Source organism: Mustela nivalis (genome assembly GCF_964662115.1).
Source record: "Mustela nivalis genome assembly, chromosome: 7".
NCBI lineage: Eukaryota > Metazoa > Chordata > Mammalia > Carnivora > Mustelidae > Mustela > Mustela nivalis.
Window position 1 is genome coordinate 17,176,581 of NC_139026.1, and position 13,297 is coordinate 17,189,877.

General features: G+C 45.3%; 1 protein-coding gene across 3 annotated transcripts in view; it reads right to left on the bottom strand.

Moving 5' to 3' along the window:
* STAB2 (stabilin 2) overlaps positions 1-13,297 on the bottom strand; it is a 165,472-nt gene that overhangs the window by 82,725 nt on the left and 69,450 nt on the right. For all 3 annotated transcript variants that reach the window (XR_014313870.1, XR_014313871.1, XM_082739101.1), the window contains exons 19-24: positions 10,335-10,397; positions 7,477-7,563; positions 6,670-6,756; positions 5,403-5,514; positions 2,799-2,979; positions 330-423 (exon numbers count right to left, since the gene is read on the bottom strand). Coding sequence is in view for 1 of the 3 variants with exons in the window: in XM_082739101.1 (XP_082595227.1) it covers positions 330-423; positions 2,799-2,979; positions 5,403-5,514; positions 6,670-6,756; positions 7,477-7,563; positions 10,335-10,397 (624 nt within the window). In the remaining 2 variants the exon portion in view is untranslated. The remainder of the gene's footprint in view (positions 1-329; positions 424-2,798; positions 2,980-5,402; positions 5,515-6,669; positions 6,757-7,476; positions 7,564-10,334; positions 10,398-13,297) is intronic.

A 13,297-nucleotide genomic window follows, 5' to 3' on the forward strand; every position in this document is an offset into this window, starting at 1 on the left:
TGGGGAAATAAGAAATGAGATCATAGACATTCATGTTGCTTGTCAGCTCTAACATTGAATCACTGGATTAATAACCTCCAATATCTGATTCTCAGGCTGTGTTTTTAAGAGTCCAAAGAACCCAACTCCTGTGATCCTGGGACATCCCCTGCACACGTGGATTGAGGAAGTGGAAGCTCACAGAAGGCACTAGCTTCGTCTTTAAAACTCAAGGTTCTGGCAAATGTGCTTCGTGCAATGAAAAGCCTTCAGACATCACTTTTTTTCAAGGCCTTCCCTCAGGTTTTCCTAAGAAACCAGGTAGCCTGGAAATAAAGGGGAACACTCACATTTCGGCTGCAGCCCCCCCTCGTGATTTCTGCACAAGGGTCCATTTCTGAACAGAGGCTTCCATCCCCTTTGTATCCTGGTTTGCAAACACAGCTGCAATGAAGAGCATGTGCACAAAATCAGCCCCCAAAATGTAAGCAGCCACCACCCAGGAAAAGGCCAGACAGCCAGGGGGTGAACGGTTCCTGGCCAGACATCTGACACATTGCCCTTGTGGGCAGAGCCAGTGTAAAGGTGGTCATAGGCACTGGGGGTGGGCTGCTCTGCAGTCAGACAGGCCCGAGAGGGAATCCAGGCCCCACCTCTTAGCATCGTGTGACCCTGGCTGAGTCCATTAACCTCTGGGAGACTTTGTTTCCTCGTCTGGAAAATGAGTCTAAAACCTCCTTCACAAAGCTGTGAAGATTAAGGGAGTGAGATAAAGCATGGGGAGCATTTAGCAGGACGCCTGTATGCACTTGCCCCTTGCGAGGCCCTACATCTGGCAGCATCACTGCTTTGATGGGAAAGGAGTCTGCCTCTAGTTATTATCTGTGGTTCTGCAGAGAACAACTACCATCTCTTCGACGAGACAGTTTTTTTTTTTTTTTTTACTGATTTGAGAGATAGCACAGAGGGGAGGGGTAGAGGGAGCGAGAGAGAGAGAATCTCAAGGAGACTCCCTACTGAGTGTGGAGCCTGATGTGGGGTTCGATCTCATGACCCTGCGATCATGACCTGAGCTGAAACCAAGAGTCAGACACTTAACCAACTGAGCCACCCAGGTGCCCCTCTTCTTTGAGACAGTTTGTAAAATATTGAAAAATAATGGTTAGATTTGTAGGGAAAAAAAGCTATATGATGACTATAGATATGTTGGCATTCAATTCATAAATGATACATGAAAAATGAAAAAAAATTGGTCAGGTGAGACACCCCCTTCTCTGGTCCCTCAGACTTCCTTTATTTGGAGTACCACCCTCTCAAAGTGCCTGATTCCATGAGCTCACATAATTGACTGTCTCCTCACCCTTTGAGACGCTCGTCTCAAAATATCCCGCCATGATACTTTAACTATCAACTGGGCCGTTCATTCATCCGCCTGGCCCACCAATAGTTATTAAGACTCTTGTAAGAGGTGCTGTGTCCCCTGTGGTTCCACCAGAGCCCACATTCTTTGCCTCACATTCAGCCACAGGTGCTTTACCAGAACTTAAATAGAATTATTTCTCATGTATCAAGGCTCCATGAGGAACAAAATGCTTTATCTTGTCCCCAGATGAAAAGATAGATCAATCTGTTCCAACAGTGTTCGATTTATCTAAGAGTATGTAGTATATACAGACCCGTGTCAGTAGCCCTTTGTGAGTGGTTTCAGAGGTTTTAAGGACAGTTTGGATAACGTGTGATTTTTGCCTTATGCATCAATGTAGCTCCTCACTCCCAAGGCAGGTGCATTTCTGTTGTGCTACCATGGAAGAGAAGGGACAGTCTCTGGGCCCAAGCTGCCTACCCTAGTAGGCTGTACCCTAGTTTCTAGTGGGGGAGACAGGTCATAAACAGAGAAGTAAGTAACTATGCAAATTACAAATTAAGAAAAGTGCTGTAAAAATGAGGTCAAGATTATCAGACATTCTCTGTGTTTCCCAGGATGTTTTTGAGGTGGTTATTGCCTTAGAACCAGAGATGGTCCCAGAGAGGAAAATTTCCTCTGACATTCCATCTCCCCCATCTCCAAGCCCAGGGCGTACATTAGACACTATTAGGGAAACAAATGGTGATCTAATGACCAAGACCCGATTTCCTGTAAGATGCCTTGAATGGGGGAGTTATTATTAATGGCTCTAGGAAGTAAAGGTTTTTTTTTTTTTAAAGGGTTGGACAGTTGTGGACACATTTTCATTTCTTCACATGAATAATGCTAATAATCATAGTTTCCATGACTGAACACCTATGATGTGCTGGCTCTGGTACTGGGTGATTTTTTTTTTTAAAGGTTTATTTATTTATTTGAGAGAGGTGGAGAGCTTGAATGAGGGGACAAGGAGAGGGAGATGGAATCTTAGGCAGACTCCCTGCTGAGGCTCCATCCCAAGACCCTGAGGTCATGACCTGAACCAAAATCAAGAGTTGGCCACTTAACCACCTTAGCCACCCAGCTGCCCCTGTTGCTGGGTGCTTTTACATCCAGTTTTTATAACCTCCACAACTGCCCTGCTACATAGGCAACATCATCCTTATTGTCCTGATGAAGAGAAGTGAAGCTCAGAGAGGTTAAGTAACTTGCCCAACGTCACACAGTTGGTATGTTTCAGAGCACGGAGTGCTGCAGTTTGAACCCAGCTCAGTCTGAAGTTTTCTCCACAAAGGCCACACTGGCAGCTGGAGGAAACAGGCCTTTGTTTGCAAAGAGTTGAGACAGGGGCTGGGCCTATGTACAGGTGGCACAGGGGCTGTGGGCTCTTAAGGGTGGTCCCCTACAGGTTTACCTTGCTATCCCATTGCTGTATTCACAGGTGGCATGGATGTGACAGAATTGCATGTAGGGCCCGCAGGTGGAGGTCTGCTTGTGGCAGAACCTCCCAGCAGAGCCTTCTCTGCACGTGCCATCCAGGCAGGCTCCGTCACTGTCGATCCTGTTGTTGCATGTTCCAGAGATGCACAGACATTCTGGAAGAGAAGGAAGAGGGATATTTGGGGGTCGGGAGACAAGCACAGCAATGGGGCACATGGTCATGGAAGAGAAAAGACCACCTCCCCTCACCCCCTTCTTGTGCCCATCAGAGCAGAACCTGGGGCTGAGCTGGGGGAGGCTCTGGAGGCTATATCTTAGCTTCTCAAGTGTCTCTCTATGGGCCTGAGACAGTGTGTGGTGAGCCTGACTGTCCCATCAAGGATGGGAAGAATTCGGTCCCAGAAGTACTTTGTGCATATGTGTATGTAGGTGAGTGTGTGTGTGTGTGTGTGTGTGTGTGTGTGTATGTGAGAAAGACGCCAAGGAACTCAATCTTCATTTACTTTATGGTTGGAGAGCTCAGTCTGGAAATTTCTCACCTTTCTGGAATCAGTAGAAGCAGTTTCTCATGCTGGCATGGCCTCTTACATGTGTGCAGCTTACAACCAGCGCTACCTGATGGCCGTATTTGTACACGGCCCTTGTTCTAGGCATTGGACCAGCCTTTAACAGTACCATCTCATTAACAGTCACCGGCCTCAGAGGGTAGATACTCTTATCATCCCCATTTCCAGATGAGCAAACTGAGGCCCAGAGAGGTGACGCACATTGCCTGACTTGCTAAGATTGCCTATGTGCAAACATCATAATTCAGGATATTAGCTGGTATTTCTGTTTGCCTGTGATCATTTTAAACTTTTGTGGTTTACTTTGCTTTCGATGATGTGTTTTAAAAAATTGCAATGTGCACTTCCAACTCCGGCTCCTATGCATGCAGGAGTTGAAAAGAAGGATGCAAAATTCCTTCGAGTTGGTGCTTGGCTATGATCAGAAAGAAGGCTTCTGTATTTTGCCGCAGGAGGGCTTTAGGAGAGGAATTCGTGTGGGTTCTTGTAGCCAACAACCAGGACAGAAAAGAGAGGCACAGTGAGTGGGCTAGAAAAGCATGACTGGATTTAAAACAAAAGGCTTTGCATAAACTTTATGCAAGTTAGGACTTTATCCGCAAGGGACAAGGGCCCAGAAGGAAGAGGTGGCTCTTTTGCATGGGCTGGTGGGTAGCCACAGACCTGAAAGGGAGGTATTGGTGAGGAGAACTCCATGGCTTCCCCTGGCCCCATCATCCTGCTCTGTTGGCCCCATAAAGATACCAACATTGACAGGCTTTGGAATAAAACCTTATTTTTGTTTCTCAGAAACCTTTTTTGACACAAAGAACAGTGGATTAGGATCAGCAGCCATGATCCTGCTGTGCTCTGGTTTCCTGCCCATCTTGAGAGGTGGTTGTGAAGATCAGACCAGATGAGAGAGGGGAAGGGCTGTGTGCTCTGTAACCAGCGGATGGAGTTAGTAGTGACAGTAATAAGGACTGCTTCATCTACTGATTTCTTGCTGCGGCAAGTTCTGTGTTATGGCCATAAATTATGGTCTAACTTCATCAAAAACCCATGACATGGGTACTGTTATTATCTTCATTTTATAGATGGGGAAATTAAGACTCAATGAAACTTCTTCTAAGGTCATACAACCTGTCAGTTGCAGAGTGGGGAATTAATTTCGGGCTGGCTTGATTCCATGGCCAACACACCTATTCATTTTTTTTTCTTTCAAGTTCTAATCTTAGTGTAGAAATATATATCTATATTTATTTCTGTATATTTATGTATCTATCTACTTAAATATATACAATGTTGCAATTTTAAAGGTATAATGCATTCTCTAAGATCAAATAACTGCATCTTTTTTTTAATGCCTAGTGTTGTGGAACTTTCTTCTTGGTCTCTGAGCTTCCTGATATTTACATCACTGAATTTAGAATAACAGCAACAGTAACAACACTCACAGATTAATAAGAGCTAGTGTATTTGTATTGCATTCTAGGTGCTAGGCATTGTCCCAAGGCAAGTGCTTTCTATTTATAACTTGCACTAACGTTATGAGGTAATTACTCTTATTATTCCCATTTTATAGATGAAGAAACTAAGGTCCAGAGGGGGGGAGTCACTTGCACAAAGTCACACATTTTTCAAGGGGGAAAGCTGATAGAAGGGGATTGTTGGAAAGGTAGAGAGTGAGTCTGTGTTTTGCTACTGAGCCCATGGTCACTTCAGGTTTGTGGAGGGGAAAACTTAAGGGACTGGTTTTCGAAGAGTGGTCTTTTGGTTACACTCCCAGGAAACTGGCTACAATTGCAAGTTCTCCAATACTACTCAGGCCTGCTGCCTCAGAAATTTTGCAGTGGGACCCCACAGCCTGGCATGGGCTACAGATTGAGAACGACGTGCTGGAGAAATGGTCTAGGAGGAGGGTATACACCAAGCAAAGGAGCATACACCACCTGGCCTGCATTATTGCTTTGCTGCAGTGCCAAAGGGAACCCAGCTGAGGAGCAGGAATAAGTTCCAGAAGTGCCACTTACTTTTGTCACACCGAGGTCCATATTTGTTGGGATCAGAGCAGAACTGACACTGGGAGCCTTGGAAGCCATCTTGGCAAACACATGTCCCATTGCCATTGAGGCCGTCCACACACTGCAAGCAAAGACAGGCCCTGAGGGCGTTAGGACAATGCTCCACTGTAAAGAAGTCCCAGATGTCTTTGTGTCATTGCCTGACTTCTCTGAAGTCAGGTTCTATCTGACATGTCTATCAGAGCTAGACAGGCCCTCTGGGACAACTTGTAAAAAGTAGAGTCATATCGATATCAGCTAAGATGCTAAAACAGGGACAAGCTTAGGGTCCTGAGTCAGGATTTCGAACTTGAAGGGAAGTCATCCAAAGAGGAAGGGTGTCACCATGGTGAACTTGGAACCTGCAAACAATGCTTGAGGGATGGTGTGACCAGCCACTGGCCTTTAGAAGGAAGGTTGGCCATTCTTTCCAGAGCCTGACTTGCTCAGCTTTATGACTGTATGACTTTACCCCTGCAGTATAAGACTTTTCCCACCTCCCCATTTCAGCTGTTTCAAGGTTGTCTTTGCAAGGATCACTGTGTACCAGAATTGGGCACTGGTGACTTCCTGCCATGGCCTGTGGTAGTTAATTGGTGACTGCTTTGCCTTGTTCTTGCCTCATCTCAACAGTTGCAGTTATTCCTTCCCCTGGAGCAGAGCAGATTTTAGATGTGGTTTCTTAAATGCACAGATCTGTAATTTCCCAGGTGAACCACAACTCCTTTTACTTTTGTTTGTTTAGCTCTGGTCTCTAAGCTAGGGGAGATAAGTTTGGGCCTTTATAATTTACTAGCTATTGGAGGTGGGTTAATAAAAAGCAATCACTGGGCAGTGTCTTTTTTTTTTTTTTTTTTTTTTTAAAGTATCACAGAATCTTCATCCTGAAAAAAATCTTGGAGATCAATGCAGGGGACTCTGCTCTCCTCCCATAAGAAGAAAGTGGGGTCAGAGGGAGCCTCATTGAGTTATCCAAGGTCAAGTGTTCAGCAGCAGGAGCACAGACATTGGAACTCTTCCAGATGTCCCACTCTCTCCCCCTGCCACCATCCATCCCTGGCCCAAATTTCTTCTGCTACAGATACCTTCTGTTCTTTGAGCAACTGATCTGTTTCTTTTACTTTCTGCAAACAGTGATTGGCACTGTAGCACTTCTAGGTCTAGTGGTTTTAAAAATTACTCTTCCACTTGACTTAGATCAGGTCAAGCTCAGCACCCATGAACCAGTTTACATCACCTGGCCGTTGCCCGAGCATGGATTCGAGAAGCCTCCAGGACACTGGTTGCAGTCAGGCCCGTAGAAACCTTTGCAGCACTTTGGTATCTGAGAAACAAAACACATGTTGCCTTTTAAAACTGCAAGCAGAGTGCCAGTTCCTCAAAGGAAATACATTTTAATTTCCATTATAGTAATAAACAACATTAGCTCGACTTCTTCTGCAGATGATGGCATGGCTGGTGTTCAACCATGTGCTCACCACACGTGTACTGAGGGCCGACCTCGGGTGCCAAGCCGGCTCTGGCACCGTGAGAACAAGACATGAAGGCTTGTGTTCATGAAGCCCATCCTCTATATCATCAGGAAGAGACCATCAATTTTAAAAAAGAGACCTGTATGTGCTGGAACGAAGTGGTGGCAGGTGGGGCAAAGGTGGGGGGGGAGCCTGGGGAGGCCACTATGGATCAGGTGGTGACAGAGGGAGTGAGAGTTAAACCCCTGAACAATGAATCAGTCCCAGGAAAATCTGGAAAATGCTCTGAGGGAGGGAGTGGCAAGTGTGTATACTCTGGGGCCGGAAGGAGGGTCAGAGACAGGTCAGACAGGAGGCAGTGGCCGGTCCATGGGGGGAGTGTCAAGAGTATGGGCTCTTTGTTAAGAGTGAGAGGGAAGCACAGGAGGGATGGGTGCAGGGAAGGGGGTAACCTGGACCCCGCGGAGAGAGTTCCCCCTACCGTTCCCCTGCGGGAAGACATTGCCAAGGTCATGGGCACCATGTTCCCTCACAAATGCTGAGGCCCAGGAGTGTGGCCCTGAAGACCTCACCTGCACTGTGGCATTGCAGTACCGGGCACAGCCGCTCTTCAGGCTCCTTACTCTGCCATTGTAGACACATCTGTGTGTGAAGAGTGTCTGGAAGAAAGCCAATGGGAAAAAAAAGCACTGAGTCTGCATTTTGAGGTCCTCTGGGCATCGCTCGGCTTCATACCCTGACAGCCTACTTCCGTTTCCCCTCGAAGTCACGCAAGATCACCAGAGCTCTCCAGCTCACGTGTCACCCCGCCAGAGCTTAGTCCCCTTCTTTAGGCCTCTGTTTCTTTGTTGGTAGAACACAGGCCAGGACTGGCATTAATCAGGGCACATTTATCTTGACCCTCCTTTCTGCCAAGACAGACATTGCCAGTTGACCAGGGAACACTTTGCTGTTCATCCTGAGTGTGGCTCAGCCTTCTCTTCCAATCAATAGCTATCCCCAAGCTCCTTCTACACAGAAATTATGGAGCCAGCAGAGAGTCCCTCTCTAATTTGTAGAAAAATCCACCAAAGGAAATAGGGATGGTCTGAGTTTTTCTCTTAGGAGTGATGCGTAGGTGTATGTGGGAAAGTCTTAAATGCAACCTTCCATTCTCTAACCCCTGGTGCCTGATCGTAATTATCTAGAGCTGCCGTTTATCAAGAACCCACTAGGGGCAGAGACACTGCACATATAAGGTCATCAACCTTCAATTCCTTGTGGCTGTTTTTCATCTCTCTTTTGCAATGAGGGAACTGAGGTCCTGACAGGTAAATATTTTTGCTAAAGAGCCCCATTAGTAAGGGGCAGGTCCAGAGAATGGGTCTTACTGTGTCCTTACTTTAGGATATCACAGGCAAGTCATGTAGTCTCCGTTGGCCTCAGATGCGTCTTATGGGGAATGGGACGATAATGTTGATCTCAGGTTTTATCCTAAGCATTCTGTCTCTGGTTCAAGTTTTATGTTAGGTAAACGATGTGGAGACACCCTGTCATTTTAGGCTCCAGCTTAAGAAGGTAGTGTTGAGAACTTCATGGGCTGTAAAATCCTAAAATCTGAGCTATGTAAAGGAATTCTGGGATCATTGAGGAAAGACTATTCAGTCCTCTTGTAGGCTCTCAGGATAATTAAGTAAGTATAGATCATGGGAGTCTGGGAAGGGAAGATTTGGGGCTTTTTTGGTTCTAACCTGTGTATCTAATTCTGCCTTCTTTCTCTCCTTCTCTTCCTTACTTGGGTGTGGTGATGTAGGATCATGGTTTGGCCATGTATTAACCGTGTGACCTTGTACAAAGTGTTTTATGTTTCCTTACGTTCATTCCCAGATCACACGAGGTCTATGATGGTAATATACCTACCTCGGACGTTTGCTATATAAAGCATTTAGAACAATGCCTGGCACACAGCCGTCACTCTCATGTTAGTCAACATGATTTCCTCTCTTCTCCTCCCTCTCCATTTTCCCCGGTTGACAGCATCCTGTAGGACTTAGGGGTGATGGCTTGACTGAGAAAAATAACTATCTGCACACCTGTGCCATTTCATGTTCATGTTTTGCTTTATTAAATGCTTCTCAGTAGGATGTTAAAGAGCTCATCTCCTTCCTTAGCGACCTATTCCAGTGTTGAATGATACTTCTCACCGGGATGCTCTTTTTCAGGACAAAATTATAGGCAGAGATTTCGATCATCAATTTTTACCTTGGAGCATTTCGCTTTTGTCACCAGTAAAGTACTTGGCATATGAATTCTGGATTATTGTGGGATGATCTGGTTTTCCTTGTTAGACTACAGTTTCTCAACACAAAAATGAAAACAAAACAAAACTACATCTCATTCAACTTTATGCCCTGGGAACCAGCTCTCAATAGATGTATGCAGAATTCAGTCAAACTTGAAAAGGGCTGGATGGTCGTAATGTCATTCTCTTGATAGTCCTTGTATTTATATCCAGAAAAGTGTTTGGGAAGAGCAAACAGGAGTAACGTGGGGCAGACTATGCCAGCCCCAAATTAGCCGCTTTGGCATAAGGATCGTTTTGAGCTCAAGGCATACTTGAAACACCGCAGATAGAAAAGGCACACTCTGATTTCCCCCCTTTCCTTTCAGAGAAGAGGAGATAAAGCTCCCCTGTGGAAGATGTCCTCCTGTACCAGGACAAAAGAGACCTTCTTGTCATCAGAGACAAGAAGCTGATGCAAGGAAAGAGCTGCATAAATGGACCTTGTTAAAATAACTCCAAATTTCCTCGAGCCTCCCTGTACCTTTCAGTGACGTTCCCACAGTTTCCTCCCTTGATTTACTCTACCACATCCACATAAACATTTGGGTTTTGCCATTTCTTTGGGTCTTTGCTTTCCTATGGGCACTCCCATGTACACATAAAATCTGTGAACTTTCCTCTTGTTAATCTAATTCTCCGGCCCAGCGGGGTACCGTAAGATGGTGAAGGCAAAGCTTTGACTCCCCTACACAGACGTAAAAGGGTGAAGTGGAGAAGGAATGAATCTTTACTGAGTAGCCACTTGATTTAGGTATTGTACATGGGTTTTTATTATTGTTATTATTATTATTTCTTATTATTATTTATAATTATATTTATAATAACCTTATTATTATTATTTCTTACAGACAACAACAACAAAAAAACTTAGTTTAAGAAGGTTCAACAATGCACCCAGTGTTAATGAGCAAGGATTCAAATGCAGTTCTGTCTACCCTCCCCCATACAGTGGGCTTTCTACCCTCCCCCCTTTGTTAGCCTGAGAGCCAATCTGACATTACCCCAGTTGGAATTTCTAACTTTTAAGAAGAAAGGTAGAAAGGATGAGAAGCAACACCAGTCGGGTTGCTTGGGTGATGTGTGGTTTCTCGAAGCTGTCACACTCACCGTGGGCTCAGAATTAGCAGGACATTTGCTCCAATACACCAGAGAGCAGCTCACACAGGTGCCCTGGAAGGAAAGACAAGGATCAGTATAGGCATCCCTGTAAGAGGGAGCAGGGGACCGCCCTACCTGACCTCATGCTTCCTTCTTCCAGGGGACCACTCCTGGCTTCCCTCTCTACTCCCTACTGGCACCTCCCCAGAGAGAAGGAGGGAAGTCAGTGCCTGTGCCAGAGGATTTGGGAGCTGGAACTGATCTCACTCAGAGCAGCCTCTTCCTCTCCCTCTTTCAAGGTCAGATAGACTGTCCACCAGCCTGAGGTTTCTGATTGACTCTCCACTGTGTAGAGGCACCTGTCCCCGAGGAAGCATTGCAGTTGTCCACCTGTGCCAGAGATGAAGCATTAGCACTGGTCACACATGATAGCCTTGTTCTCCAATTAGCTTAGCAGCAGTGAAGCTGAGCATTGAATCTCTGCCTTTTAGTCTCCCTGGGCTTCTTGCTTCACTTGAATTCAGGAGGATGGAGAGGGATGAGTGCCTCCAAATCTCTCTAAATTGATTTTTTGATATTCTCCTTTGGGCTCTGTGCTCCAGCAGGTAGACCTGAAAGAATGTTCTCTTGCCTCTCCTGCCTAGCATCTTCATGGTCTTGGCCAGTGCAAGATGCCAGCAGGATGCTAGTGTGTAGGAGGAGGGTAAGATCCAGGTATTTCTTCCTTACCTCTATGCTTGGGCACCTTCACTATAGCTCCTTCTTAGTGTCACCTTCCTCTACTCTTTCAGCTCTCACTGGGTTCAGGTACCTCCTAGCTCTACCCTCTTCACCTCTTGGGGTGGTAATGGTTTCCTGCCATTGCTTCTCCTTGATGTTCCTGCATAAATGGTTTGGCTCTTTAGTCCTGCCCACCCCCCTCTACAAGCATCTTCATTAAAGTCTCTTCGTTTGAACCATTGGGGTAACTTCTGTTTCCTGCAGGGACCTTAACTAGTACAGAGAATTAGTAATTAGACCTTTAAAATCCAAACATATAAGACTAAAACCAGCTATGGGCTCAGGCTGGTGAAAACTGAGACTCCTAGACAGTGAGTGCCAGCTGCTCCTACCCTGTGCTAACCCTGAATACTTTGCAAAGAATGCATTTGCAGTTTTTAAAAAAAGATTTTAATGTATTTATTTATTTGAGAGGGTGAGACAGAGCAAGAAAGAGCACAAATGGTGGGGAGGAGGAGAGGGAGAAACAGACTCCCGGCTGAGCAGGGAGCCCAACGCAGAGCTCGATCCCAGGACCCTGAGATCATAACCTGAGCCAAAGGTAGATATTTAACCGACTGAGCCACCCAGGCATCCCAGCTTTGGACTCTTAACATATCTAAACAAAACCATTCTAAATCATGTACAGCAGATAGATCTGACTTTAAACCCAAAGAAAATAGTAAAAGAAGACTCTATCCTAAGATATGGGATATTGGGAAGCATTTTTCTCTATTAAACCAAGATCCTTTGGGTAGTGGCTCAAACCCACATCTAGATTCTTTCCTTTAGGAATTTGGAGAACAAGCTTTTAAGCAACCTGGAACAGAGCAATGTTGCCACAAGGTAGGCAGTTGGGGATACCCTTACCCCTGCATAGACTTCTTTCCTTGAACTTGAATGGCAGCTGCTTGGGATGGGGAAGCTCTAAAGTCAATAATTAGACTCTTATTGAATCTTTTCAGCAGAGGCCCTGTTTTCTAAAATCTTTCGCCTTTGGGATAGAAGATGAGACTATTCTTACCTGGCCTGTTTTCATCTTCACCCTGGCCCAAGCCAGGCGATGTACCTGCCAAAACTATTTTTTTCAAAGAATGAACCAAATATCAGTCACTGCCAGGGCCTGGCTAGGAATGTGACTGAGTTTCTGCCTCTCTTAAAAAGGGATGCTCAGAATGGAATCAGATCCCCCAGTTGGTATATGACTGGCATGGAGGATGGGTACCCATACAATATCCTAAAACCTATCGTGGAACCAGCCACCATCCTCTACCAGGTGACCAAACAGCTATTTCCAGCCTTCATGATAAGAAGAGGGATCAGTAAATAAAACCTATAAAATGAGGCCATTATTCCTTGTTCAATGTCCATGTTCCAAGGATATTTTGAGAATAATCATTGAAGTATTATTGCAGTGTTCTGAAAAGAAAGACCCAGACCTATTATTGTGGCAACTTCAGGGGTATGGTTTCCATGGGAACTGAAAGATCCCATGTATAGCAGTGTTGAGATTTGGGGTGCTCTGAATAAAACTAGCTCACCCAAGTTGGTTGCCATGGAAATGGGAAAGGTCACTAGAGGGTACACAAGCTCATAGACAAACAGAAAGTTTGGTATTTGAAAAGAAATACAGGGTGTGGAGATTCCTTAAGAAATTAAAAATAGAGCTTCCTTATGACTCTGCAATTGCACTACTGGGTATTTACCCCAAAGATACAGACGTAGTGAAAAGAAGGGCCATCTGTGACCCAATGATCACAGCAGCAATGGCCACAGTCGCCAAACTGTGGAAAGAACCAAGATGACCTTCGATAGATGAATGGATAAGGAAGATATGGTCCATATACACTATGGAGTATTAGGCCTCCATCAGAAAGGATGAATACCCAACTTTTGTAGCAACATGGATGGGACTGGAAGAGATTATCCTGAGTGAAATAAGTCAAGCAGAGAGAGTCAATTATCATATGGTTTCACTTATTTGTGGAGCATAACACGGAGGACATGGGAGATGGAGAGAAGAGAGTTGAGGGAGATTGGAAGGGGAGATGAACCATGAGAGACTATGGACTCTGAAGAACAATCTGAAGGTTTTGAAGGGGTGTGGGGTGGGAAGTTGGGTGAGCTTGGTGGTAGGTATTATGGAGGGCACGTATTGTATGGAGCACTGGGTGTGGTGTATAAACAATGAATTCTGGTACGCTAAAAAGAAA